Here is a 24029-nt window from a genome sequence, read left to right as displayed (position 1 = left end):
CTAGACTAGACTTAACAACCTTCCCTTCCTGTCTTCTGTTTTTTATTACAAAAAGATACTTTTCCTTGTGAAAACACTCGTCACGAGGAAAAAATTATGACATTACATTCATACCTACCCTATCCAAGTATGTTCTAAAATAGCCCAGGCCTAATAAAGCTGACTTTTGATCAGCATAATGAAAATTTGAACCTATGCTTTGCTATAAACAGACTCATTTATATTATATATTTGAAACAGATACAGAAACTGCATTTCACGGTGTCATTTCATTCCACGGAGGCAATTGCCTTGTAAGCAAAATGTAACAATATGTCGGCATGCAGAACCATATTAGCTCCCATAAAATTCAAAGACACAAGGACCGATCAATTTTAATGTAATTTAAAATTCGAAGGAAGTGCTGTTAAACTGCATTTCCTCAGTTTGTAGATGTCTACCACTTCTTGCAAAACACCACCTGTGTCAGAGAAGAACTTGACCATTTCACTGTCAAACGTTCCACCCCATCTCAGATGGTAATATCCAAAACAAACAAACAACAACAACAACAACAACAGTCAAGCTGTTTATGACATCATTAGGGGTGAGAAATGAAAGCTGCATTTAAAATGTGAGCGGGCGATAGAGGGTGTGACAACAGATCACTTTTGCAGAAACTAAGGGACAGGGAAAACACAGTCCACTGCTATGGGACGCAGTTGACCAGCCCAGCACAGCTCACCGACCACGTCCTCATTTATTCTCCTTCCACCACCAAGCACCACAACCCCTGTGCCCCAGTACAGCTCCCCGCTGCCTGACCTCCTACAAAAATAGAGCTTTCTGCTGCGTTTTGTTACTTTTTGGAGTTCAAGAGCCCATTCAGAACAGGCTCCTGATCTCTCTCCACCCCTCCGCTGTTCAGGCTCATGTAATCTCCTCTGTTTCCATATTATCCTCCAGAGCTGAGCAAAGCCTCAGTGTTACAGATCATCTCCTCACCCATCCAAGTCAAGTGCAAGCAATCTTCCTCTTCACATAAATCAGCAGTGATGCCCTGGTGATTTCAATACCCAATTCAAAACACCTCTGCTAATGTGCAAGAACATTATGGCCCACTCCAAACTTTTCAGTAACATTTCTTTCTGTTCCCCAACCTATTTCCTATGCTCTGCAACACAATCTGACATTTTAAACTGTTTAATTAATCGTATTCCTTATTTTTAACACATAAAGCCATTTTTGATCCTTCGCAAATATGGATACAAATATTAATACATTTCTCCACAAAATATACACAGTTTTGGGAATACAAGTGTCAGACTTCCCAATATACATGTGCACTTCTGCAAAGGCCAACATACACGGTCAGTCATGAGTGTACATGATGAAAAAAAAAAAGATTTTCAAATTCCTCTTTTTTTCCCACTGGAAAACTTTACAAACATATGCTTTCGGAGGAATTGTATCATTTTGTCCTAACAGATGCAATTTTCATGGGAAAAACTCCTCAGAAGTTGCTCCAGTCTAGGCACACTGAAAATAAATCTTGAGCTATCAGCAAGATCAATCTATATATGGTTTATCAATGAGCATAAAGGATTTATGTCAAGTGTCACATGAGGGTATACTGCTGCTAAAGGATATCTGATTTCCAAACATAAACATAAAAAAGTGGAAGTATCCACACAGCTGCAAAACTGCTGGGCTATACTCTGAAGTCACATTCTCTCCCCCATGTGACACAGAAATAGAAGTTCTTCCTCCTCCACAAGTAAAGTATTACCTTGCATTAGTTAAAAACAAAAACAAAACAAAACACAAACTTTATAATAAACATTCTTTTCATTTATCTTTCTGGAAAAAAATGGAAGCAACTTACCTGGTAGGAGCAGAAAAAGGCATTGTGCAATGATTCCAACACATGATTTACTCTACAACAATCTCAATTGCGAGCTTGCTAAATATATGCACAGTACCACAAATGGAACATGGATTTGGTTTCAGAAGACAAATTAAACTACTTTCAGGTTCTGATCCTAACATTCCTTTAGCTATTCTGATGTCTTCCAATACTGTAATATTAAATAAAACATATCCTTGGTCATAACACATGTGCTAGCGCCTCACAAACAGGGGAAATTGGTTAGTAAGGGACTAGACAAAGAAAAGTGACTAATCCGTAGCACAGATGAGGAAATCCTGTCCTCACTGAAATCACAGTGGCAAATTCCAGTTGATTACAGAAGGGCAAGAATTGTATCCAGTGTATTTCTATTATGAAGAACACATCCAAAAGAGGCAAGTATTTTCCTTCCTTTAGCTTCTTCAGAGATGAATTATCCATTTTTCTTATACCACTAATCACAACAGAGTATCATAAAAAGTTGTATTAAAATCAACAGTGACTTACCAATCCTCTCTGCCTGTTCTCTACAATTCAGGTGATTATGGGAAAGGGTAGGAGAACTTTTTTGTGAGTCTTAATTTACTGTTTGTAAGATATCCTGAGAACACCACAAGAAAGATGCTTCACAAGTGCAAAATAATAATAATAATATTATTATTGTATTGTAAAGCCATGCAGAAAACACAAAACGTTGGCATGAGCAGCACTTGTCTCAACAGTGTAAAGCCTTCAAACAGTCTGAGGAGGAGCCTCACAAAAAAGAGTCCAGTTTGTCCCTCAAACACAGCTGTGCAATCCCAGGGATATCAAGAGGGAGATGTGCACATACCTATTTTAAATTATTCCCACAGGATGCATCCTGTCTCTCGCATGCTCTGTACAGCTCCACTGAAGTCAACGGTGCAGACCCTGGCCCTGCACCTCCAACATACAGCCATGAGTACACCTCCTTCACCCACTGTCAGTTCAGACATACAATGATCTTAGCAACAGTTAATACCATTGACAGCAGCCGACATTGAAGAAAAAATATGCTATCCCATAATGTGTCTTTGTTGTCTTTTTTACCCATGAGGCTTTTCTTTTCTTTATTAAAGCTGTATACTGTAGACATAACCTCACTTCGTATTCTTCACCAAAGGAGCTGGAGGCAAAAGTTTCATTGATCCAAGACCCGACAGTCAATCAGTAATCCCAGTGCTTCAGGTACTCATTTTGAAAAGTAGGCTATAGGGTCTTTAATGCAAGAAGAGAAATAAACAACAAGCACAGGGAGTTCATGTATATTGCTGGTACTCCAGAAGGTCCTTTTTGTTCTTTTGCTCTTTATTTCTATTATAACTCGACTTTACACTCTCTAACCCAATAGGTAAATTTTCCCAAAGGCCCCAAGCCTATTAGAAGTCCAAATGCATGATCAGGTAAATTGATGTTGGAAAGTTTCTGAAGACCATTATCCACCACAATTTCCAAAAGAAAAGGTAATACAGTGGCATTTCTTGTTACTTTTTAAGGCAAAGGCAGTGTCTGACTAGTTCAATTAGCTTCTTGGCAATCTTTTCCAGCTTTTTAAAGGGAACATCACTAAATGTTCAAAAATAATCAACAGTTACAGGCTTAAAACAAGATGGAGACTTGAAGACTTCTCTAAAAACAACTAGCAGTACATAATTAAACTATTATTCATATTTAATACCTTATACCACTTGACATTTTACAGTTCTTTGCACACATGAACAGATTACTCTTTGGAATATTCCCATACATATGGCAAGTTTCATTCTTACAAATGAGAAATCTGAGACCAAATTTCATAAATGGTGAAACTCCATTGAAGCTGAGTGCCTGCTCTGTATAATAGAAAAAGCCACTGTTAGAAACACGGTCCAGGAATAGTTTTCTCTGAGGTCCCTCAGCTAGTCTGATCTTAGAAACTAGGCCAGGATAACATTCAAATGTTTTTGGAAATACTAGCCCCATACTCTACACATCATGTATATTTATAGTGCATACTTAATAACGTTAATGCAAATATATATGAATGCAAATAACAGGTCACTGACCTATATCAGTTCTTAGAGGAAGCAGAGCACACTCTGAGATTCTTCTTGACTACAGGAAGTTGCTTAACTGAGCGGGTAATGCCAGCTTTCCCTTCACACTTCGTCTCCGTCCTCCATGCGGCACCCAACTTTTGCTCACAGCCTCCTGACTTCCTCACAGCTGCAGGAAAAGTCCAACTCAAAGAGACATTGCAAAAACCAAGAGAGACTTACGGCCTCACATGGAAACACGCTAAAAGTTACAGCATTTCCCGGACTGGTGATGAAAGGACTTACAGTTACAAAGGCCAGCTTGCATTCCCTGCAAACTCAGGCACCCTCCCGAAGCCTTAGACCTACGGGGTGGCTTGGTTTTACACTGTCACTAGCATATCTTTTCGTCTAGACGATAGCCATTCTCCTTAGTGTGCATATTCCCAGTAGGAACCCACTGTTTTATCCCAGTTCTCCTACAGACCTACTCTGGCTTGAATCCTTGGGCGTACGAACAAAGTGACACTATAATTCACGGCACATATTGTGTGCCAGACACTCTTGCCACATGAAACAAGACTTCCTTCGCAAGACTATGGCTGGTGCGAAGGCACAAAACCCCAGTGCCAAGGGCTCCCAGCTCCCAAGGATCTCAGAGATTTCTGTGTCGGGGTGAGCAGGCTACCTGCCCTTTCCTTACAAAAACCAAATTCCAGTCAGGATGGCATTGAGGAGGGAAAAGATCTTTTCTGCCCAAGATCCTTTTCTGGAGATTCCACCACAGCCTGGGGATGATCAGACTGATGCAGTCATAGCTGCATTTTAATGTGGCTGATGTGCCAAAAAATATTTAAACCAAAGTTCTGCTCTGGACCCCAAAGCCTCAGATGTGCACAGGACCAGACACATCCAAGAAGATGAGTTGCTCCCCATCACGCAGCTGGGAGCAGCCACTCACTGAGCAGGGGAAACGCAGGGGGACAGATCACTTCTTCCCGCTCCAGTAAATCCATACCTGCCTGCAGGCACACAAGGAAGACCATTAACTTCTCTGAGGCCACTAGTGTACACTCAGTTATGTCCAACCTTGCATTTCTACAGCACTGGGGTCTTGCTGTGTGCTGCGGCACTCAGTGTATGGCTTATGAATTATTGCTGTAATGATAACAGGAGATTTGTGAGAATGCTGTTCAGTCCTAAGTACAGCAGACCATGCAACAGTGAGCACCTGACTGAAGGCAATATGTCATGTTGAAAACCTGCAAGGAGCAACCACATTTTCAGTGTATCACTTATACTAAGCAATCTTCCTGATGACCCCGCTGAACCCCCTTGTACAGAATATATTTTTCTTATTTGAAGCAGCTTATGTTTGTCAGGATGATGTTGAAACAGCTAATGCCACATACCAGGGCAGGCTGGGAAAGCAGAGTCTTTCTCCCCTGCCCCTGAGGCCGTGATAGCAGGGCTGTAGGGATGCAGGCAGCAGGAATTGTTCTCTTCACATTTACACAGATACCAGAAAAATGATTTCCAGATGTATTTCAGTTGCCTGAAAATATATTGTGCCTCTTTTAACAAGTCTCTGATACAGCAAATATTTGCCCGTTTGGAGGACCTGGACACTCGTTCATTGCATCAACTGCAAGAGATAATCTGCTCCGTGGTCACTCGTGCAGTGGTATGATTTGTCTTTAATGGAGTCATGATACAACTGGATGTGATTCAAGAAGGGGCCCACTCTGCAAATAATATATAAAGAAATATGTTACAACATCCAAGAAATCTGGAGTCTCAGAGATGCAGAAGAATCATCCTCATTCCAAAAAAAACTTAAAAATATCAGGCTAATGCTGCTTTAATTAAAAATTTCACTTCCAAGGAATGAAATAGCAACCACCTCTTCATGTTTGGACCGAGTAGCTTGCTGAGGTTTATGGATCCACCAGTATACAATGGTAACACAAAACAGCAGCTCTATGAACATAAATGAATAAAAAACAGAGAATCACTAAACCTCAATTACAAATTCTAACAGTGCCACGAACAAAACCAGATTTGTTTTTAAGGCTCCTTCTTTTCTTTCTTTCCTTCACCAAGACACAATTGGATGTTGGAAAGGCTACAGACGAAGAATAAAACTACCAATTCTCCTCCTTAAATAAAAGGTTAAGTTTGTAATTATAGGACTTTGGCATATCATTTTGTGCAATTACTAATTAACTACAGTCCCCGAACAGAGAATGCAGAAGTAGGGATTTTCTTCCTCAAGAGCAGCGCCTGCTTCTTTTAGGTCCCGCTCTGCTACGGGGAGGGAGGGCGGAAACACACACACCACACACACGCGCACGCAGGCATGTGCGCGCTGGGGCGCGCTGGGGGGGGGGGACGGAAAAAAAGCTCGGAAACGGCGCTTTGGGGGAAAGGCGGGCTGCGCCGCGGGTCGCGGCGGCACCGCGGGGCTGGGCGTTTTGGGGCGGGGGGCAGGAAACGCAGAGCCGCAAAGCGGTGTTAGCCGGATCCCCCCCCCCCCCCCGCACACACACACGCACCCCGCGCGGGGAAGCGGCTCCCACGCCGCCGCCGCCGCCACTCACCGCCCCTCGCCGCGCCGCCCCTCACCGTCGCGCCGCGCCGGTGCGCGGGGGCGCCGCAGGTGCCGCGGCCGCGGAAGCGGGGGCGGGCGGCGCTGTCGAGCCAACCGGGGCCCGGCGCGGCGCCGTGAGTCACCAGCGGCCGCGCACGGCGGCCCGGCGGCTGGTATAAGAGCGCCGCGGGGACGCCCTCCCCCCCGTGCATGTCTGCGGCTCCCTGCTCTCCTCCTCGCCTCTCCGGCCGCGGCGCCTCCCTCCCTTCTCCCTCCGTCCCTCCCTCCTTCCTTCCTTCCTTCCTTCCCCGCCGCGGCGATGCGGTCGGGCCGGCAGCGCGGAGCCGGGAGCGCGGCGGCAGCGGGCGGGCGGCGGCGGCGGCGACGGGCGGCCCCGCGCTGGGCGCGCTGCCTGCTCTGCCTGCTGCTCGCCCTCGGCTGCCTGCGCGCCGCCGCCGACGGTGAGTACGGGACGGGCTGGGACGGGACGGGACGGGGCGGGCTGCCTTCCTCACCACCACCACCCCCCCAAAAAAAAAAAATTATTATTATTAATTTTTTTTTGCGCGCGCCCTGCATTACGCGCAGTCTGCGCGGCCGCCGCTCTGCCTTTCCCCCCCTCCGCGGTGAGTCCGGGCTGGGGCCCCTCTGGCTGCCCCCCCTGGAGCGGTTTTCCGCGGGGTGGCCTTGCTCTGTGCGCGGGGGGCCGTGTTTGCCCTACGGTGCCGGCTGCTGAGGGAAAATCTGTGCACCTGGATCTTACCAATCCTGAGGGTTTTCTCCCGGGGGAAGGGATAGGAGCTCCCGCCAGGCATGCGGCGTTGGAGGTGCTGTCAAACTACTCTGCAACTTTGGCTTTGTGGCATCCAGCAGCGCTGGCATGGCTCTAGTTCAGGGCCAATTGCAGCCACCATAAGGCATCTCCACCTGGTGGCAAGGCTGAGCCTTGCCGGCCCAGGATCCCGTCCTGCAAGCGTGGCTCTCGCTGGTAGTGCTGAGTGTGGCTAGCTCCAGGGTTGTCTCCTAACGTGGAAGCCATTACCACTATGGCAGTGGAGCATATGCATTAGGCTAATTGGATAGTCAAATAAAAATACTTTCCACTTGACTGGAGGTAGCAATCAGTTGGCTGACTCCTTCCTTCCTGAAGGAATCGAGGTCCAAACTACTCTCCTAGGTGGCAGGTGGGCAATTGACGTCAGTATCATTGTGTGGCATTTGAGGTAGGGGTCTGGGTGAGCTAAGCTGTTGATCTTCTGGCTAGTCCCCAAATAGGCTCAAGCGTCAGATCTTCGTTGTGTTAGCAAAGCGTGCTTGCAGGTGGTTAGATCTTGTAGTCCTAACAGCGTGCAATAGTTCGGGCACTGGATCTGTCAGGTGGAGCACAGCTAGGGACATGTTGCATCCAGGCCTCATACAAGGAGCTGTGGGTGAAGAGGAGGGAAGTGTCTGTCTGGTCACCTGTCAGTTCTCATTCCTGTGCTACTCCCGCATCTGGTCTACAGCAGACAGAGACCCTCTGTCTAGACAGCCCTGGTATGAGGGACCAAACTGGCTGGTTTGAAACTGAAACGGCTAGTCACTGTCGCCAAAAATCCCAACAAGAGATATGAAATGTAGGGTGACAGGAGTCCACCAGAAGCTTAAGTCTGGTTCTTCCCTCTGAGTTAGTGGCCCCAGCAGCTTTCTCCTGCTAAGAGTTGTAATTGCCAGGGTGTCCAAGGAATAGAAGCTAGTTCCTGTCTGAGCTCTCACAGGGTTTCCCAATGATTGCTGCAAGCTTTTCTGGGACTTGGTGTCAGATGACAGCACACAAGTGTCACATGTTTGAGGCTGCCTGGACAAGTAATCTGACAACATGCTTAAGGGGCTGAGACAAACAGTGAGAGCAGAGGTAACAAGAGAAAGCAATCCCTAGTTTAACTTGGGCAGCTGTTGTAGCTGTGCTCCTTCACCGTGCACACATCACTGCTTTATAACCAACTTCGAGTGAGTATGTATCCGGGAAACACTAATATTTACGTTGGCAATCACAGGCTATGTAGCTACTGGTTCTCCACATCTTTTTTTTTTTCTTCCCCCCACCTGTTCTCTCCTCTAAGCCTTATCCCTAAGAGGAGGGAAGGTGTGAGGGTGCTTCTAGTGTACGATTCACACGTGAACAGAAGCTTTGAATTCATGGTTAATTGGTACTGAGCTAAAAATCGCTAAGCGTCTAATGAGTGGAACTGCATCAGAGGTTGCTTCAAACAGCGCTGGATTAGACTCGTAGTGTCATAACTAAATGGCTACCTGGTATTGCAGGACTGTGCTTAGCGTAAGAAAAGGGACTGTACTTGGTGTCTGGAAGTAACCTTTAGCTTAACTGGAGCTTACTTCAAGTGGCCTTTAGTTTGACGGCTGTCTCCAGGAGCAGCAACAGATGATAACCTTTGCCTTCCTGCACCTGTGTGGGTGTTAGGTGCTCTCAGTTCTCTGCTTGTCCATGGCTAACAAAAGTAGTTGCTCTGACATTTCATTTGGCATAGTCTGGAGGGATGACACTTTCTTGGAATGGCTTCTTGCAATAGTCTTAATTATAGAGTTAAAGTTGTAAATCCAAGCTTGGTTATTGCTTCATTTCATTGTGCGTAGCTTCATTGTTCTGCTTGGTCAAAGTGATGTTACATTTGTAATCGCAGTGTGCTATGTAATCTTAGAAGTCTTATCTCTGAGTTATTCTAGTTTGAAACAGAATAACTAAGGGCTGTGGAGTTATTTTGGGATCTCCTGAGTGGCAGGCTTAGTCTAATATCTCTAGCATGCTATTTTGGGAACGGCTGACTGTTCTCACTCTGAAAGCCTTGGGTGAGGACATCTGAAAACTAGCAGGAGTCAGTCATTTTGTATTTAAGTAATAGTACGGTAATAAGTGGAATAATGCGTGACCAGGGTTTGCATGCGGAAGGGTACCTCTGTTAGGGATAACTGGACAACTCACAGGTGATCTTAGTATAAGAGCAAGTCGATAGCCTTGGTTCCTGCAGGCTCTCTAAGCTGCCCGAGGTGAGCCTTCCAGCACAGCGCAGTGGTACTAACTCAACAGCCCTTGACAAAAGCATGCTATTAAAAGGTTCACACTGGTGTAACTCCCATTCTGAAAAGAGGTGGAGGGTTGGAAATGTAGAGCACTGAGGGGATATGCAATTGTTTCATGATAATTGTATTCAAAGGATGCCAGTACAAGCTGTTATGGCTTGACTGAGTAAACACTAACTTGTCAGATGCAACCTGTAACACTGCTAAAATATTAGCAGAGCCTAATAAGCTGCTGTTTCAGATCCTTTACTTCTCATGCTAGAGATAGCAGATAAAACTGCCCTTGTTTTCCTTGCTTGTGTTCTGTCCAGGGCTTGCCATTGCCTAGTGGCTGATTGCTAGCCAATATGGTGTGAAATATATCTGTTTCAATAGGCTGAATAGCTTCCCTCTGCTTGGAAACTGTCTTGCATTTTGCATATCGTACACAGAAGACAAAACATAACACGTGGTGATCTACTAAAATGAGATGCCCTTTGCCGGCCTTGGATTGCCAAGACAAAGCACTTCCATTAAATGATGCAATAAACCAGGGAGGAGCAGGAGTCTTGCATCATGCCACAGACACGTGCAGCCAGAACTAATGCCTAAGCTCGTACACTTGCCTGCATGCATTTCATGGAGCAGCTCTGACTTAGCTGCTGAGGAGGCAGGCTGCTGCTCTAGTGACAGTTATAACAGAGCTTCAAGGCATGGTAGCTTCCCTTGAGGGTTGGGGTCATACAGCTTCAGAACTAAAATATTTTGGAAAATGCATGTGAACGCTAAGCGTCACACAAAGCAGTATCTGACTCAAGTGTACTAACAAATTGAGATCCCTATCAGTTAGGAAAACAACAGAATTAGTAGTTCCAGAAGGTAGCGATAAATTATTTTGATCTCTTAACATCATGTTTGACCTAGCTTTAGTAAGCAAGAGCTGGATAAGTCATCACACTTCATTTCTTGTATACTAAGGAACTTCTCTTGGTGCCCTTGTTTGAGGACTTTATTAACAACCAGATGGTGGCAACTAACTCTGTCCTCCATGATTATTTTCCAGACTGCAGGGCTGCTGCTGCTGGAGTAACTTGTATCGAGAAAAACTGTTGTTTGACTACAGGGCAGATTGCTAAGCTATCTCACTGCAGGCATCTGGGGGGTGCTGTTACAATGTATTAGCAGAGTACTGAAATGCTAATCCAACTTGATGTTAGTCCCGTTTGAACCCGGTTTGCTCAAAGTTTGAAGAGCTTTGAGAATGCAATACGAGGCTTCAGACAGCAAAGATCAGTGCGTGCACACATCCCACTACCATATTGCGAGTCTGGAAAGCTCGGTAGTGAGAACAGTGAGGATAGTTTACTGCTGTCCTGCAGGTATGCTGTCGTACTGCTGAAACTCTGCGCCTGTGCTGTGAAAACTTCTGTTCTTCTGTCGCGATTACGATGACTACAGTCAAAAGTCTCAGAGCTCAGACTTGGTCTCATGCTGATATTGTTTTGTTTATTAAGCTGGATATCTTCCCCCACTGCTGATACCAAGAAGTATTGCTAAACAGTATTGGGGCTCAAGTTTCTCTTCTCATTGAAGGTGCAAGAGCAAAATGTGAGGAATCCCAATTTGCGTGTAGTAATGGACGCTGTATTCCTTTACTCTGGAAATGTGATGGTGATGAAGACTGTTCGGACGGCAGTGATGAGACTACTTGTGGTAAGTACTTGGGCAAAAGCAGCATCTCTATAGTAGTACTTGGTAGTTAGCATTGATGTTGAAGGGGGTGAGTGGTAGCAGACTGGATGGTGTCCCAGGGACAGAGATGCTTGTCCTGTCCAGCACCTTCATTGCCAGCTGAAATACAGAGCAGAGGACAAACTCCCTAGAGCAATTAAGGGTCTGTCTTGATGCCTTGTATCCCTCTGATATAGTTAAAACTTCACTGAACACGGTGAAAATCTGCTGGACTTGGTGCCTGAGGTAAAAGCTCATGACCAAAACTCTTAGTTTGCTGGATAGTGATTGTAAAGAGCACACTGCAATGCTTTTCTTATTGCTTTAAGATGTGGTAGAAATCAGCTGCTGTTAGCACTTAATCATGGATTAACCAGTATCTAAGTATCCTTTTTTTCCTGTATGAAAGTGATTCTGTTCAGCCTCTAAACACTAAGTCTACCTCTGGCTGGCAGCTCTTGCTTTAAGCACACTTGGAGACCAGGGCAGGTGACCAGATGTAATTAGACAAGGCAGAATGGACTTCCTGGACAACACTGGTGTGGCTGAACTGTCAACCTGCTCAAGCAGGTCTAGACAGGTGCCTTAGGGCTATATAGCACTGCACCTCTAATGACTCTGCAAGTCAAATGCCTTGATAATAAACTGTTAAGAGTTTAAAATCCAAATATAATCATTAATATCCATAGTCCTTGCTGCAACTCAGGTTTGTTCCAAGCAGCAGCTCTTCTAGCAGCAGTGACCCTTAACAGCAGCACTCCTTCAGTGTGTGCTTGCAGGAAGACAGATGTTTCTCTGTGCACCAGTGTAACTCTCTAGGAAGCGTTAAGCAGTGCTATCATTAGACTGGTGGAAGAAGGCACCAGACACTCGAGAGCTAGAGGTGCTGCCTCACTTGGCTAGAGTAATGGAGCGCATCTCTCGCTGCAACAAACAAGCTTAGCTCTGATGTCTAAACAAGTGGCTGTCCTTCTCCCTTGCAGTAAAGAAGACATGTGCTGAATCTGATTTTGTGTGCAACAGTGGTCAGTGTGTGCCTAACAGGTGGCAGTGTGATGGGGATCCGGACTGTGAGGATGGATCTGACGAGAGTGCTGAGCTGTGCCGTAAGTGAGCCTGGCCCGTCAGTGCTGGTGGGGAAATCTGTGGCGCAGCGGGGCGAGTGTTTTGAGTTTGCATCTGCCTGCGGCTTGGCTCTCCTCCTACAAGAAGGAGGAGGTGCTTGCTCTGGAGAGCACCTGCATAAGCGATAGCTTGGCTGTGGCCACATCAGTAACTTGTCAAGACTTCTAGCATATTAAAAGGGTTCAGAAGTGAGTGGGAGATCTGTGCTTGTGGTTGACAGCTGATAGTAAGGTTCACCAAGGTTTTCCTAGCAGTGAGGAGCAGTAAGCACTGGAACCTCGAGCGTTACAGTGGCTTGTTCACTGAGTGATCACTGTCCTCTAAGAAAACTAGTTGCAAAATAACCAGACCTAGAACAGGAACAGGGTGACTGAATACATGGGAAAAGAAAGCAAAAGTACAAAGGCCTAACTAGAAGCTCTTGGAATATACTCCAATATTAAGTGTTTTAACTAATCTGGGAATATAGATCCTGTGGATCTATAAAGCTTCATTTGTCTGTATTAATAGGAGCTGCACTGAGGAGCAATCTCCATACTTCAGCCCCAAGCCCTACTGCACTTTGGCGTTGCTGCTGTATGCTGTCTGCGACTGCATGTTACAGCTCAACCTTGTGCAGTATAACTGGTGTGCAATAACAAAGCTACCACTGCAAAGATACTCTTACTAAATATTAATCTATTAGGGACTGGAAGTGCTGCATTTTTTTTTGTTTTTTTTTAATGGAGTGGTACGGACTGAAATAACATCTTCAACGATGTGGCCATTGATTTAGATGGGTACTGACACCTAACTGCAATTGTGTCCAGAGCTGGAGCCTTTCAGACTCAACTTCAGGAGGACTGCTAAAACCCAAGATCAGTAGTTCTTAAGTTTCAGGACTCTTAAATTGAACTTAAACTTTTTCCAATAGATATGAGAACATGCCGGGTAAATGAAATCAGCTGTGGTCCTCAGTCAACCCAGTGTATCCCAGTGTCCTGGAAATGTGATGGTGAAAGAGACTGTGACAGTGGAGAAGATGAAGAGAATTGTGGTAAGGGAAGAAAGAAATGGTGGCTGCATAACTCTATTTGAAATTGACTTGACCTGAAAGGAGCTAGCTGGGCAGTATACCTGGGAAGATAAATCTCTCGTAGTATCAATATCTCCTTAACGCTACATTTATGTTTGTGTTGCAGACTTGTTCTAATGCTCCTGTATCTTTCTAAGTTAAGGAGTACAGCAATAGAAGCTATTCAACACTTACTATCAAAACTAGCCACAAATCACAATAGTCATAGGCTTAGTTGCACGTCAGGCAAACCATCACAACTTGCTCTCTGCAGAGTTTCTCGGCAGGTAACTCTAGTTGGTGATTACGTTAACAATCTTGTCTCTTAAAAATATGGTAGTGACTTGTTACCAAGCTGTAGGGAGCAGCTGAATTGTTTAATACTCCTAGCTGGAGTATTTTGCACTCTTGTCCAAAAGTACAGACTAGGGAGCTGGTTACAGGTGTTGCAGGGGACAACTCCAGGGCAGTACTCAAGCAGAGATGCAACTGCCAGCCTCAGCGCAGCGTTCCTGGCTCTTCTTGGTGAACTGCCAACACAGCAGTTGCCTGAGGTGCCCCAAACGAGTTTGCTGCAAGCAAAGACACAGGTTGACTTCTGTCAGCACTGCCTTACCCTGGTAGGCTAACAGGATACTGAGCTCCAGACTTCTGCTCTACCTCCATGGGGTAGCTGCCATACTTTGCAAGCAAGTGCCTTTATTTGACAAGTAAATCTACAGGCAATGTTTCTCATGGAGCTGATAAAACTATCAGCCTAGGCATACTGAGCTGCTAGCTACACTGCTACAAAACGAGCATAATTGGTACTGCTGTAAGTTGTGTGGATGTGCTAAATGCCACAGGATCAAGTGGTGAAAAAATCTTGATCTGTTATCCCCAGTAGCCCACGCAAATGGGCCACGGCTCTCCTGGGGAGACCAGCACAAAGCACTTCAATTTCAAACTACAGTGCATGCTGACCATCTGGCTATCTAAACCATAGTCTGTACTCCAGAGTTGGCAATTCTCTTACCTTCTATCTCTGATTCACAGAGTCTGAGCCTGTTCTCCCAGAGGCTAGCACTCTGAAGCAGAACAGCCTAGCTGCTTCAGAAGAAAGTCATCTTCACTCAGTAGCACAACTGGTGCCTCTCGCTCATTATAACAACTAAGACAATAAGGACAGTCTCTGCAGGGCTCGACTGGCCACCTGCAGGACACTTAGGCTCTCCCAGAGCCTTACACAGGATGCTGACCTACTGTCAGCTAACAGCTGATGAAGTAAAGAACCTGCAAAGTAAAATACTCTTCATAAGAAAATCTTCCTTATTGTGATATTCTGCTAATCTCTTACTCCTGTTACTCCAGGCAATGTGACTTGTAGTCCAGCAGAGTTCACATGCAGTAGCGGGCAGTGTATTTCCAAGAACTTTGTCTGCAATGGCCAAGATGACTGCAGCGATGGCAGTGACGAGCTGGAGTGCGCCCCGCCAACCTGTGGTGTTCATGAGTTCCAGTGCAAGAGCTCCACTTGCATCCCTGTCAGTTGGGTGTGCGATGATGATGCCGACTGCTCAGACCAGTCGGACGAATCTCTAGAGCAATGCGGCCGCCAGCCTGCCCCTCCTGTGAAATGCACCACCAGTGAGGTGCAGTGCAGCTCAGGTGAATGTATTCACAAGAAGTGGCGCTGTGATGGAGATCCTGACTGCAAGGATGGAAGTGATGAAATAAACTGCCGTAAGTTAACTTGCTCCTTCCTCTAAAGAAGGTGCTCCTTCGATCCTGTCCATTCCTTCAGCAGGCCATTGGAATTTAACTCTGTAGTGGCTCTGTCCTTAGCTTCTCGGACCTGCAGACCAGACCAGTTCAGATGTGAAGATGGGAACTGTATCCATGGGAGTAGGCAATGCAATGGTGTGAGAGACTGTCTGGATGGCACTGATGAAGCCAGTTGTAACAATGGTAAGTGTGGAATTAAGCAAGGATAAAGATGTCACAGAATCTCTCTTGAAACTGGTGGTTCCCTCACAATCTTCGTTATCTCAGTCATTCAGTGCTCTGGACCTGGCAAATTCAAGTGCAGAAGTGGAGAATGCATAGACATCAGTAAAGTGTGTAACCAGCAGAGGGACTGCAAGGACTGGAGTGATGAGCCCCTCAAGGAGTGTAGTAAGTGAACAAACTCATTGTGCAATGTTGACTGCTAGGCAGACTTGGATACTGCTTCTGAGTTGCTGGCTGTCAGACTGTGGGATGCCTATCTGCATTGTCTTAGTGACAAGAAAACAGCCAAAAGCAATCCAGTCAATAGGCTAGCTCTACCCTAGCCAAACAGACTATTGGGATCATTTCTCAGTGGCTACAAGGCACTTGGAAAGCACTAAAGCTCTGCTGAAGCTTCCAGGAGCTTCAGTCTTGGTCTGCTGCTACCAACTTGTAACACAAGCAACATGATGATGATAGCTGAGCAAATATGGATCTTGAGGAGGCTCTCTTGCACATGACATCAAGTGCCAATGGGGGTTTAGCAGTTGTGGCAGGTATCATTAGGAAATATATGGGTTGGTGGTAAAGCACTCTGTGACTAAGACTTAAAGACTAAATGTGTGTGCCATCTAAGAACAAGCCAATTCTTCTCTTCTAGACATAAATGAATGTCTGGTGAACAATGGTGGATGCTCTCATATCTGCAGAGACCTTGTTATTGGCTATGAATGTGACTGCCCAGCTGGGTTTGAACTTGTAGATAGGAAAACATGTGGAGGCAAGTATCAGCTATGTTAATCTGGACCCCGCTGACGGTGTTGGATGAGGACAAACGAGTTATGTTGTCTTTGCAGATATTGATGAGTGCCAAAACCCTGGTATCTGTAGTCAAATCTGTATCAACCTGAAAGGTGGCTACAAATGTGAATGTAGTCGTGGCTATCAAATGGATCTTGCTACTGGAGTGTGCAAGGCAGTAGGTAAGCGTTGGCATAAGATTTCTGTACCCTCCAGGCATGAAAGCCACTTCGAAAGGAGGTAGCATATGAGGCACTACCTATGCTATTGCAGGTTTTATGGAAAACTGCATATAACCAGTGCCATATAATGTGTAAAGACCTGAATACTCCTAACATCCCCTCCCTCCCCCTAGTCAAGTTGTGGAGGGAGAGACAGACAAGGTATGGCACAGTGAAGACCTGTGTCGCCATCCATTAGCATTAGGGGAACAGCAAATGCTGCAGCTCTTAAACATGTCTTAAAAGAACAGTATGTGACTGCTTGTCTAGAACTACAAATAACCTGTACCCTCTTTTCACAGGGAAAGAGCCATGTCTAATTTTCACCAACCGCCGGGATATCAGGAAGATTGGCCTTGAAAGGAAAGAATATATTCAGCTAGTAGAGCAGCTAAGAAACACTGTAGCTCTAGATGCTGACATTGCTGAGCAAAAGCTCTATTGGGCTGACTTCAGCCAAAAAGCAATCTTCAGGTAAAGACTGAAGACTTACTCTCTGAATCCTAGAGTGTTTCCCCTAAGCATCTTGCATCTTACCCAAGATACTGCTCTAAACTTTGGTGCTGAGAACTAGATTACTAATGTCCTACACTTGAAAGACTAAGTACAGCAGTTGCAAGTTCCAGTCAGTAGCTATGTTTATGCCAATTACAATTCCTATGAACTGTTGCTAAAACTGAATAAGAAAGCACCTTGTGGAAAGTTGCAAGTGCATTTCCTAGATTGTCTGCCTAAGATCTGTATGTTGTATTTGCTGAGTCATACCAAACAGTAGTATCTGTGGAAGGAGCAGTGAAAGCAAGTAATGCTTGTCTTCCAGTGCCTCTGTTGATACTCGTGACAAAGTTGGAAAACACATCAGAATCCTAGACAACATACAGAGCCCAGCTGGAATTGCTGTTGACTGGATTTACAAGAACATCTACTGGACTGACTCAGCTGCAAAGACCATTTCGGTGGCTAGCCTAGATGGCATGAAAAGGAAGGTTCTCTTTCTCTCTGAGCTAAGAGAGCCAGCTTCCATAGCTGTAGATCCTCTCTCCGGGTGAGTATTTTTTCTGGTTCTCTGAAAAATCAGACCTGCAAGCTTCTGTGTCCTCATAATTGACTTTAGTATCCTATATCTAGCTACTTGTTAAATGGTTATAATTAAGCCTTAAATACTACACAGTACTCTAGTTCATCATACAACATAAATTCTACTTCACAGCTTTATGTACTGGTCGGACTGGGGTGAGCCAGCAAAAATTGAGAAAGCAGGAATGAACGGATTTGACAGACAGCAGCTTGTGACAACAGAAATCCAATGGCCTAATGGAATTGCTCTAGGTATGTTGAACTGGCTTCTGTGTCAGAGGTATTCTGGGCCTTTATCAGTTTGTGCACTACAAAAGCTAGGGTCATTCTTCAGAGAGCTGTTTGCAACTTCTGAGAATAGTAAGTTCCAGTATACCTGGAGACATTGCAACAGGCAAAGCTACTTCCCAGATATTGAAATGGTAACCTGTCTTGCGTGGCTCTATTCTAATTGAGGCACAGGCCACTTAGGCAGCAGTGTAGCAGGACTTCCGTATTCCCATTTGATGAGAGATTAGGGTAACACTGCAACAATTCTTGAACTTGTGAGTATTTCAGCTTTTGCAGGAGACTGGAGGTCTTCTCCATGTAGATACTGATTTTTTTTTTTTCCTTTTTCTTTCCCCCCTCCTCTCTTCTCCCATGCCCCCCTTCTCCTAGATCTTGTAAAAAGCCGTCTGTACTGGCTTGATTCTAAACTGCATATGCTGTCAAGTGTGGACTTGAATGGCCAGGATCGTAGACTTGTGCTAAAGTCTCATATGTTTCTTCCCCATCCTCTTGCTGTAACAATATTTGAGGTAAGAATAGCTTCCTGTACTCCTTGTGTCTGAGCTCATGTTCTCGCTGGTGCATGGCTAACTGTGTTGCAATAGCTGACTGAAACTAACCCAAATCTAATGGGATGCAATGACTCTGTCTTCTAGGACCGTGTGTACTGGATTGATGGGGAGAATGAGGCAGTCTATGGTGCCAACAAATTTACCGGATCTGAACTGGTTACTCTAGTAAACAACCTCAATGATGCACAGGACATCATTGTATATCATGAGCTTGTTCAGCCTTCAGGTAACTCCCATATGGTTTATAGCTGTCAGCTAATACTTATGTGAAGCCTGCCCTATTTGAGTGGTGATAATCCAGCTGCTAGAGAAGCATGGGAAATGATCTTGTTTACCTGTATAGCTTTCTACTTCCATGTTGTTCATGGAGCTCCTAGCATAGATGCCCTCACGGAATTGAGAGAAGGGGTAGCTGCAAAGCCTCTTGCTCAGACAGAGTAGATGCAAGTCTATAACTTGTAGAGGAAAGTCACTCTAGTACAGCAATTACTGAACAAAATGTGCTATACTTAGCATGAAGGCTCGCTCTCATCAGTTGTTTAAAACTAACTTGTACCAACAGGCAAGAACTGGTGTGAAGACAATATGGCAAATGGAGGCTGTAGCTACCTCTGCCTGCCTGCTCCTCAGATAAATGAACACTCTCCGAAGTATACCTGTGCATGTCCTGCTGAATACCTCTTGCAAGAGGATGGTCTGAGATGTGCAGGTATGGTAATACAATTGAAATGCTTTCCAGGCTGGACAAGGAAAGGAGTGGGGGTACTGAACCTGTGAGAGGCCAGCATGGCAGTATAGACAGTATATATGTTGCGTGGGTTAGTCTGATGTAATTCATCAAGGGGATGATCCTCTAGCATGCATTAAGCAGGCACTCAGTCTGCAGTGCTGTTCAAAGTCCATGCTTGGCTCCTGCATCATCATCATCACTTGCAATAATACCTTACAGCTCCATGGCTTTGTGCAGACAGCAAGCACATGCGTAAACATACCTAGCCCCCTTCTCATAACATAAGGGGTATATGGGCTAAGTATAAACTAGCATGGCTCTCCAATATATAAGCACACCATGCTGAAAACTGACGGGCTGAGTGAGGAAGTGCTTTCCAGGTCCAAACAGGCTGCTGCTATCCTGAGCACTGACCATACAGCAGGCTTGCCTGTGCAGTCTAGTGCAACTAGACATAGTAAGGTACCACTTGCTATGTCGCGTGTTGACTCTGCCTGTCAAAGCCAGACTAGTCAATGTGAGGACCCCTCTCCCTCAGTTGGTGAGAATAGTGGCTGCTCTAAAGGACTGATACGTATATGTATACATATCTCAAAGGCTGTGCTTGACCAGCAAGCACACCGAACCAAATCTCATCCAGAAAACCCAAAGTGAGGGATGGAGTAGCTAATGGTTTTAATGATTCCCTCTCTAAATACCTGTAGGTTATGTATGATTACCTGTCAAACCTGGTTCTTAAAGTTTTTGATCAAAAAGTAAATTATAAATGAGGGTGGACTTACCAGTGAAATAACTAATGTCAGTGTTTCCAATTAAGCTAACAAGCTGCATGATCATTCTGCCATCTGCTAAATGTTCGCCACCATGGATGTCATAGCTAAGCCATTTCAGAACTTCAGGATTAACTGGGTTCTTGATCTACAATTAGTTTCAGGTACTGGAACAACTGTGACTTACACTGAGGCTAAAGATACCAGCACAACAGAAAAATCTCCAACTGTTGGACTAGTTCCTGGAGGTACTGGTCCCAATAACTTAAACTGTTAAACATTACAGAAGCAAATTACAAACTGACCCACTAGCCTGCTTGAAGTTTTTCTCCTCTGCATGCAAACAGAGAATACAGGTCATGTATATAGTCCAAATACAACAGCTAGAGCCTGCTGTGATAAAAAGAATTAGTTCACTTTATGACAGTATGGAACCCATAGTGTCCATGATGTCCCAGGAGTGCTCAGAAGATGAGCAATAAAAAAAACCCTTTCTCCTAAGATAAGATGAAGCCTGTTAGGCTGTTCTTGCAATGCATTACTGAGACAAGTTAATATGATAGCAGCTTCTGGACTTAGTCGAGTGCCTGCATCTGACTAAGTCTGCCAGCCTATTGATAGCAACCTCACTGTTTTGTAAATTCTCACGCAGGATTCAACATCAGTGGCACAGTGTCTGAAGTAACAGCTGCTGGAGGGACGTCAGCTGCTTGGGCTGTTCTTCCTGTCTGTAAGTACAGCATTCACTAGCATTTGGGTGCCCCTGTTGTGTGATAAGCCTCTGCTTAGTCTGGAGTTTGACCTGACACTGCTCAATGCTTGCAATCCTTTTCTTTCCCTGAAGTATTGCTGGTGATGGCTGCAGTGGCTGGCTTCTTCATGTGGCGTAACTGGCAACACAAAAACATGAAAAGCATGAATTTTGATAATCCTGTCTATCTGAAAACAACAGAAGAGGACCTCACAATTGATATTGGAAGACGCAGCAGTTCAGTAGGCCATACCTACCCTGCAGTAAGTACACTTGTTGACTTGTCTGAGGCTCTTGGCTAATCTTTGGACTAGGGACAGCAAAGACCAGTAAACAATATCTGACTCGATTTTTGGGAAAAGTCCCTGCTTTCAAGAGCAAAGACCTGCTAGCTGCAGCCAGAGTATGGGGTTGAGTAAGCTGAGAGCTCATCCTTTTGATCAAGGCTAAAGTTGTACCAAGTGTCTATTCTCCTATGCCTGGCATGGAGTAATCAGTAGCTGAACTGATTGATACCCTGCAGAACTAGCTCTTATTTTAGACTGCCCTGTAGTGAAGCATGCATTGTGTGGTATCTCGCACTAGTACAGCTGTGGCTAACTAATGCTTATTTTGTACAGATATCCGTTGTGAGCACAGATGATGACATGGCGTGAGCATTGGATCAGCAATCTCTTTCAGTTTACTTGTATTTTACATTTTTGGGGATAATAACCAGGCTTGTGGCTGAGACTTCCTCCATTCTTGGAAGAATGAAGATACTTTCTGTATGTATGGAACACTTATGTAAATACCTATTTTATACAGCTTAACAACAAACCTTGTAAATACCTGTCCACAACAATTCAGCTTTTCGTGGTTACGGTTTTATCAGTAACCCTTGAATTGGTCAGTCAGTAACACCACTGGCCAAATATAAAGCACTTTCCATAGAAAGCCATATTCCAGCCACAACTTGTGCTATAGTGTAACACCTGTACATATGTCTATAGGCCACTTGTAAATATTCCTAGAGTATCACTATTAAGCACTTTGAAATACTTCAAATGTAAATTATTGTACACTGTCTTTTTTTCAATGGTTGGGCAATGGCAATAGGAAAAAACGGGTTACTATGATTGCCAAAAATTTGTAAACATAAGTAATTTTGTATGTATGACTGAAACAATCTTGTCTGTTACCTCTTAGAGGTATACAGGTGAATGCTCTTTGAGAAACCACTGTAAATTTTAAATGCAGAGGAGGGAAAAATAAATAAAAATTAAAAAAAAAAGCAGCAATTAAATTGGTCTCCCTTATTATGACGCAATTGAAGTAGAATAGCATATGTCTTATGTTGCTACATGTGTAATGGCCAAAGCCCCAAAGAGTGCATATCCACGTGAGCTAGTGTCCCCTTGGCTGTAGGAACAGAGGCAGTCTCCTGTTCTAAGTGCCATGAGACTTCCTATGGTGACTGTCAAATGCATGAGCACCCTACGATTCTTAGTGCTCTGCCTGCAGCAGGTGAAGTACGTGGATCTGCCGTGCTCCTCTAGCACGCTAAGTTGTACCTTGGGAGCTGATTCTTCAGCCAAAAGACCTGTTAGACTGACTCATTTTAGACTGCCAGTTAATCACAGTGGTTCTAAGACCACTCAAAGTACTGGAGCCTTCCTCTTGGTTGACCACAGGACTGACAAATAAATGTGTGGCTCTAGGAAGGTGGGGATTTATCTTGCTGCTGGTGACTGTCTAGTACCATGCTATTTATTCTGGTGCTAGTAGCATGAAGTCTGTTCCTTATTCAGTGTACGAGCCTAGTTCATTGAGGCAAAAGGGAGGGATAAGGCTGTGTTAACTTGCAAGTTCTGTGGCCTTCAGACACTTTGCTTTGTGATCAAGTCTAGATCTGAGAAATGGGAAGCTTCTGCTCTTTATGGCCTAACTGCTTGGTAGTCTCCAACTAAGCAAAAGCTGGCTTCCCTAGCCAGCAGTAACTAATGACAAATTTTTGTCCTGGATAAAGTCCTTGTTTCCTCCTCTGACACTGCAAGATCCTGGCCTTGAATTGCCACCCTCATGAAAAATGGCAGGAAGTGCTAGCTTCATTGCCGCTCATCCTAGAGCGGGTATGATAGAAAGATTAACGTCTCCCTCAAGGCAGAAAAAAAAAATTTTTTGTTTGTTTTTTGATTGGATGCAGGTTCAAGGCTACCAGTAGAAGACATGGCTTGGGAGAAGCTGAAGTCTCCCAGTTGTGCTTTGGTGATGACTTGGTAAAGCATTCTCAGTCAACAACATTTCTAAAATAGTAATAATTAAAAAAAAAAAATTGCAATAGAATTTGGATCAGTTCCTGGACTTGATTTTAATGCCCATTGTCATTGCAACTGTTCTTTTGTGTATTGTGAATGCCTTTCTTCACAGATGAGGATAGCTGCCAACTTCTACAGATTAAAAATAAGCTGTTTCTAGCAAGCTCACAACTCTTCTGGGAGTTGAAGCTTTAGCCAGCTATCCCTGGCAGCTCTTGTCTATTCCATATACTGAAAATGTCTGGAGATGCATGTGGACTAAAATTACTTAGCAAATATCAGAAAATAAGGAGATCTCTAAAGTTTCTGTCCAAGAATATTTTACCTATTTTGCTGAATAGCTTCTATGATAAGGTGGGAGGAGAGGTGTGGGGGTTTTTGATGTTTTTTCTTGGTTTTTAGTAGCCTAGTCTTGTAAGGATTATTATTTTTGGATAGAATTCAACTTTTTCAATTAGATTTCTAGCTCTAGATATTACAATATATTTTTATGGAAAAGTTACAGACCCTAAAATAGACTTTTTTCTCATTTATTTTTTCAGCCAGCTTGTTGGTTATGAAGTTGCATGGCAACTAAATACAGGCAAAACTCTTTGCCTCTCTTGTTTCTAGACAGAAGATGTGCCTCTCCACTTTCTTGGTAAAGTTCCTTGTTATCACTGGTTTAATACTAAATGGCACATTGAATAGACCAGTAAAGATGCTTCCTCACATTAACGTTCAGTGTTGGAGTTGCAGCTTAAAATTCAGTTTTCAAAACCTGACTTAGTTCTTACAGAAACTGAGGCCTTGGGATTTGTTTTTGATTTTACCCTGATGTACTGAATAAAATTTGTCAAAAACAGTACTTTAGAGCATAAAAGTAGTTTCTATAGTCTGTAGGAGATGTAACATTTATCCTGATAAAACTTCTATGCATTCAAACAGCGCGAAGGAGGTGGATGGGGGGTATTGGGCAGCAGCAGGGGATGATATAATATGACCTGTTCTTAGTTGCAGATGTGTTTGGCTCTTAATCTCTTTTAAGGCTTATTCTGACCTGCCCTCTTCATATCAGTGTTATGAAGTCTTTGTTTGCTTCCACAGCACGC

At 44.4% G+C, this 24029-nt stretch overlaps 1 protein-coding gene and 1 long non-coding RNA gene across 6 annotated transcripts; one reads left to right on the top strand and one right to left on the bottom strand.

Moving 5' to 3' along the window:
• Positions 1-1200: 1200 nt before the first annotated feature.
• Positions 1201-6629, bottom strand: LOC106486933 (uncharacterized). Its single transcript, XR_010886824.1, has 3 exons — positions 6525-6629; positions 3955-5669; positions 1201-3127 (listed from the first exon to the last, which is right to left on the bottom strand). It is a non-coding gene; the product is annotated as an uncharacterized lncRNA (long non-coding RNA).
• A 118-nt stretch (positions 6630-6747) lies between these two features.
• On the top strand, positions 6748-21303 carry VLDLR (very low density lipoprotein receptor). Of its 5 annotated transcripts, none has more exons than XM_067315258.1 (19): positions 6748-6975; positions 11165-11284; positions 12286-12408; positions 13341-13463; positions 14832-15203; positions 15291-15428; positions 15513-15635; positions 16111-16230; positions 16307-16432; positions 16774-16945; positions 17292-17516; positions 17682-17800; positions 18209-18348; positions 18475-18616; positions 18953-19099; positions 20049-20138; positions 20543-20620; positions 20735-20904; positions 21262-21303. In XM_067315258.1, exons 1-19 carry the CDS (start codon positions 6834-6836, stop codon positions 21295-21297), a joined length of 2706 nt encoding a protein of 901 aa, XP_067171359.1. In that variant the 5' UTR covers positions 6748-6833; the 3' UTR covers positions 21298-21303. The 5 variants fall into 5 exon arrangements, with proteins under 5 accessions (XP_067171359.1, XP_067171356.1, XP_067171357.1 ...); XM_067315254.1 differs by having other exon boundaries at positions 6785-6975; positions 15306-15428; XM_067315255.1 differs by lacking the exon at positions 20049-20138 and having other exon boundaries at positions 6782-6975.
• The last annotated feature ends 2726 nt before the right edge of the window (positions 21304-24029 follow it).

This window comes from Apteryx mantelli, chromosome Z, assembly GCF_036417845.1.
Source record: "Apteryx mantelli isolate bAptMan1 chromosome Z, bAptMan1.hap1, whole genome shotgun sequence".
Lineage (NCBI taxonomy): Eukaryota > Metazoa > Chordata > Aves > Apterygiformes > Apterygidae > Apteryx > Apteryx mantelli.
The sequence above is the reverse complement of the archived record's forward strand: the minus strand, read 5'-3'. Positions and strand labels throughout refer to the sequence as shown.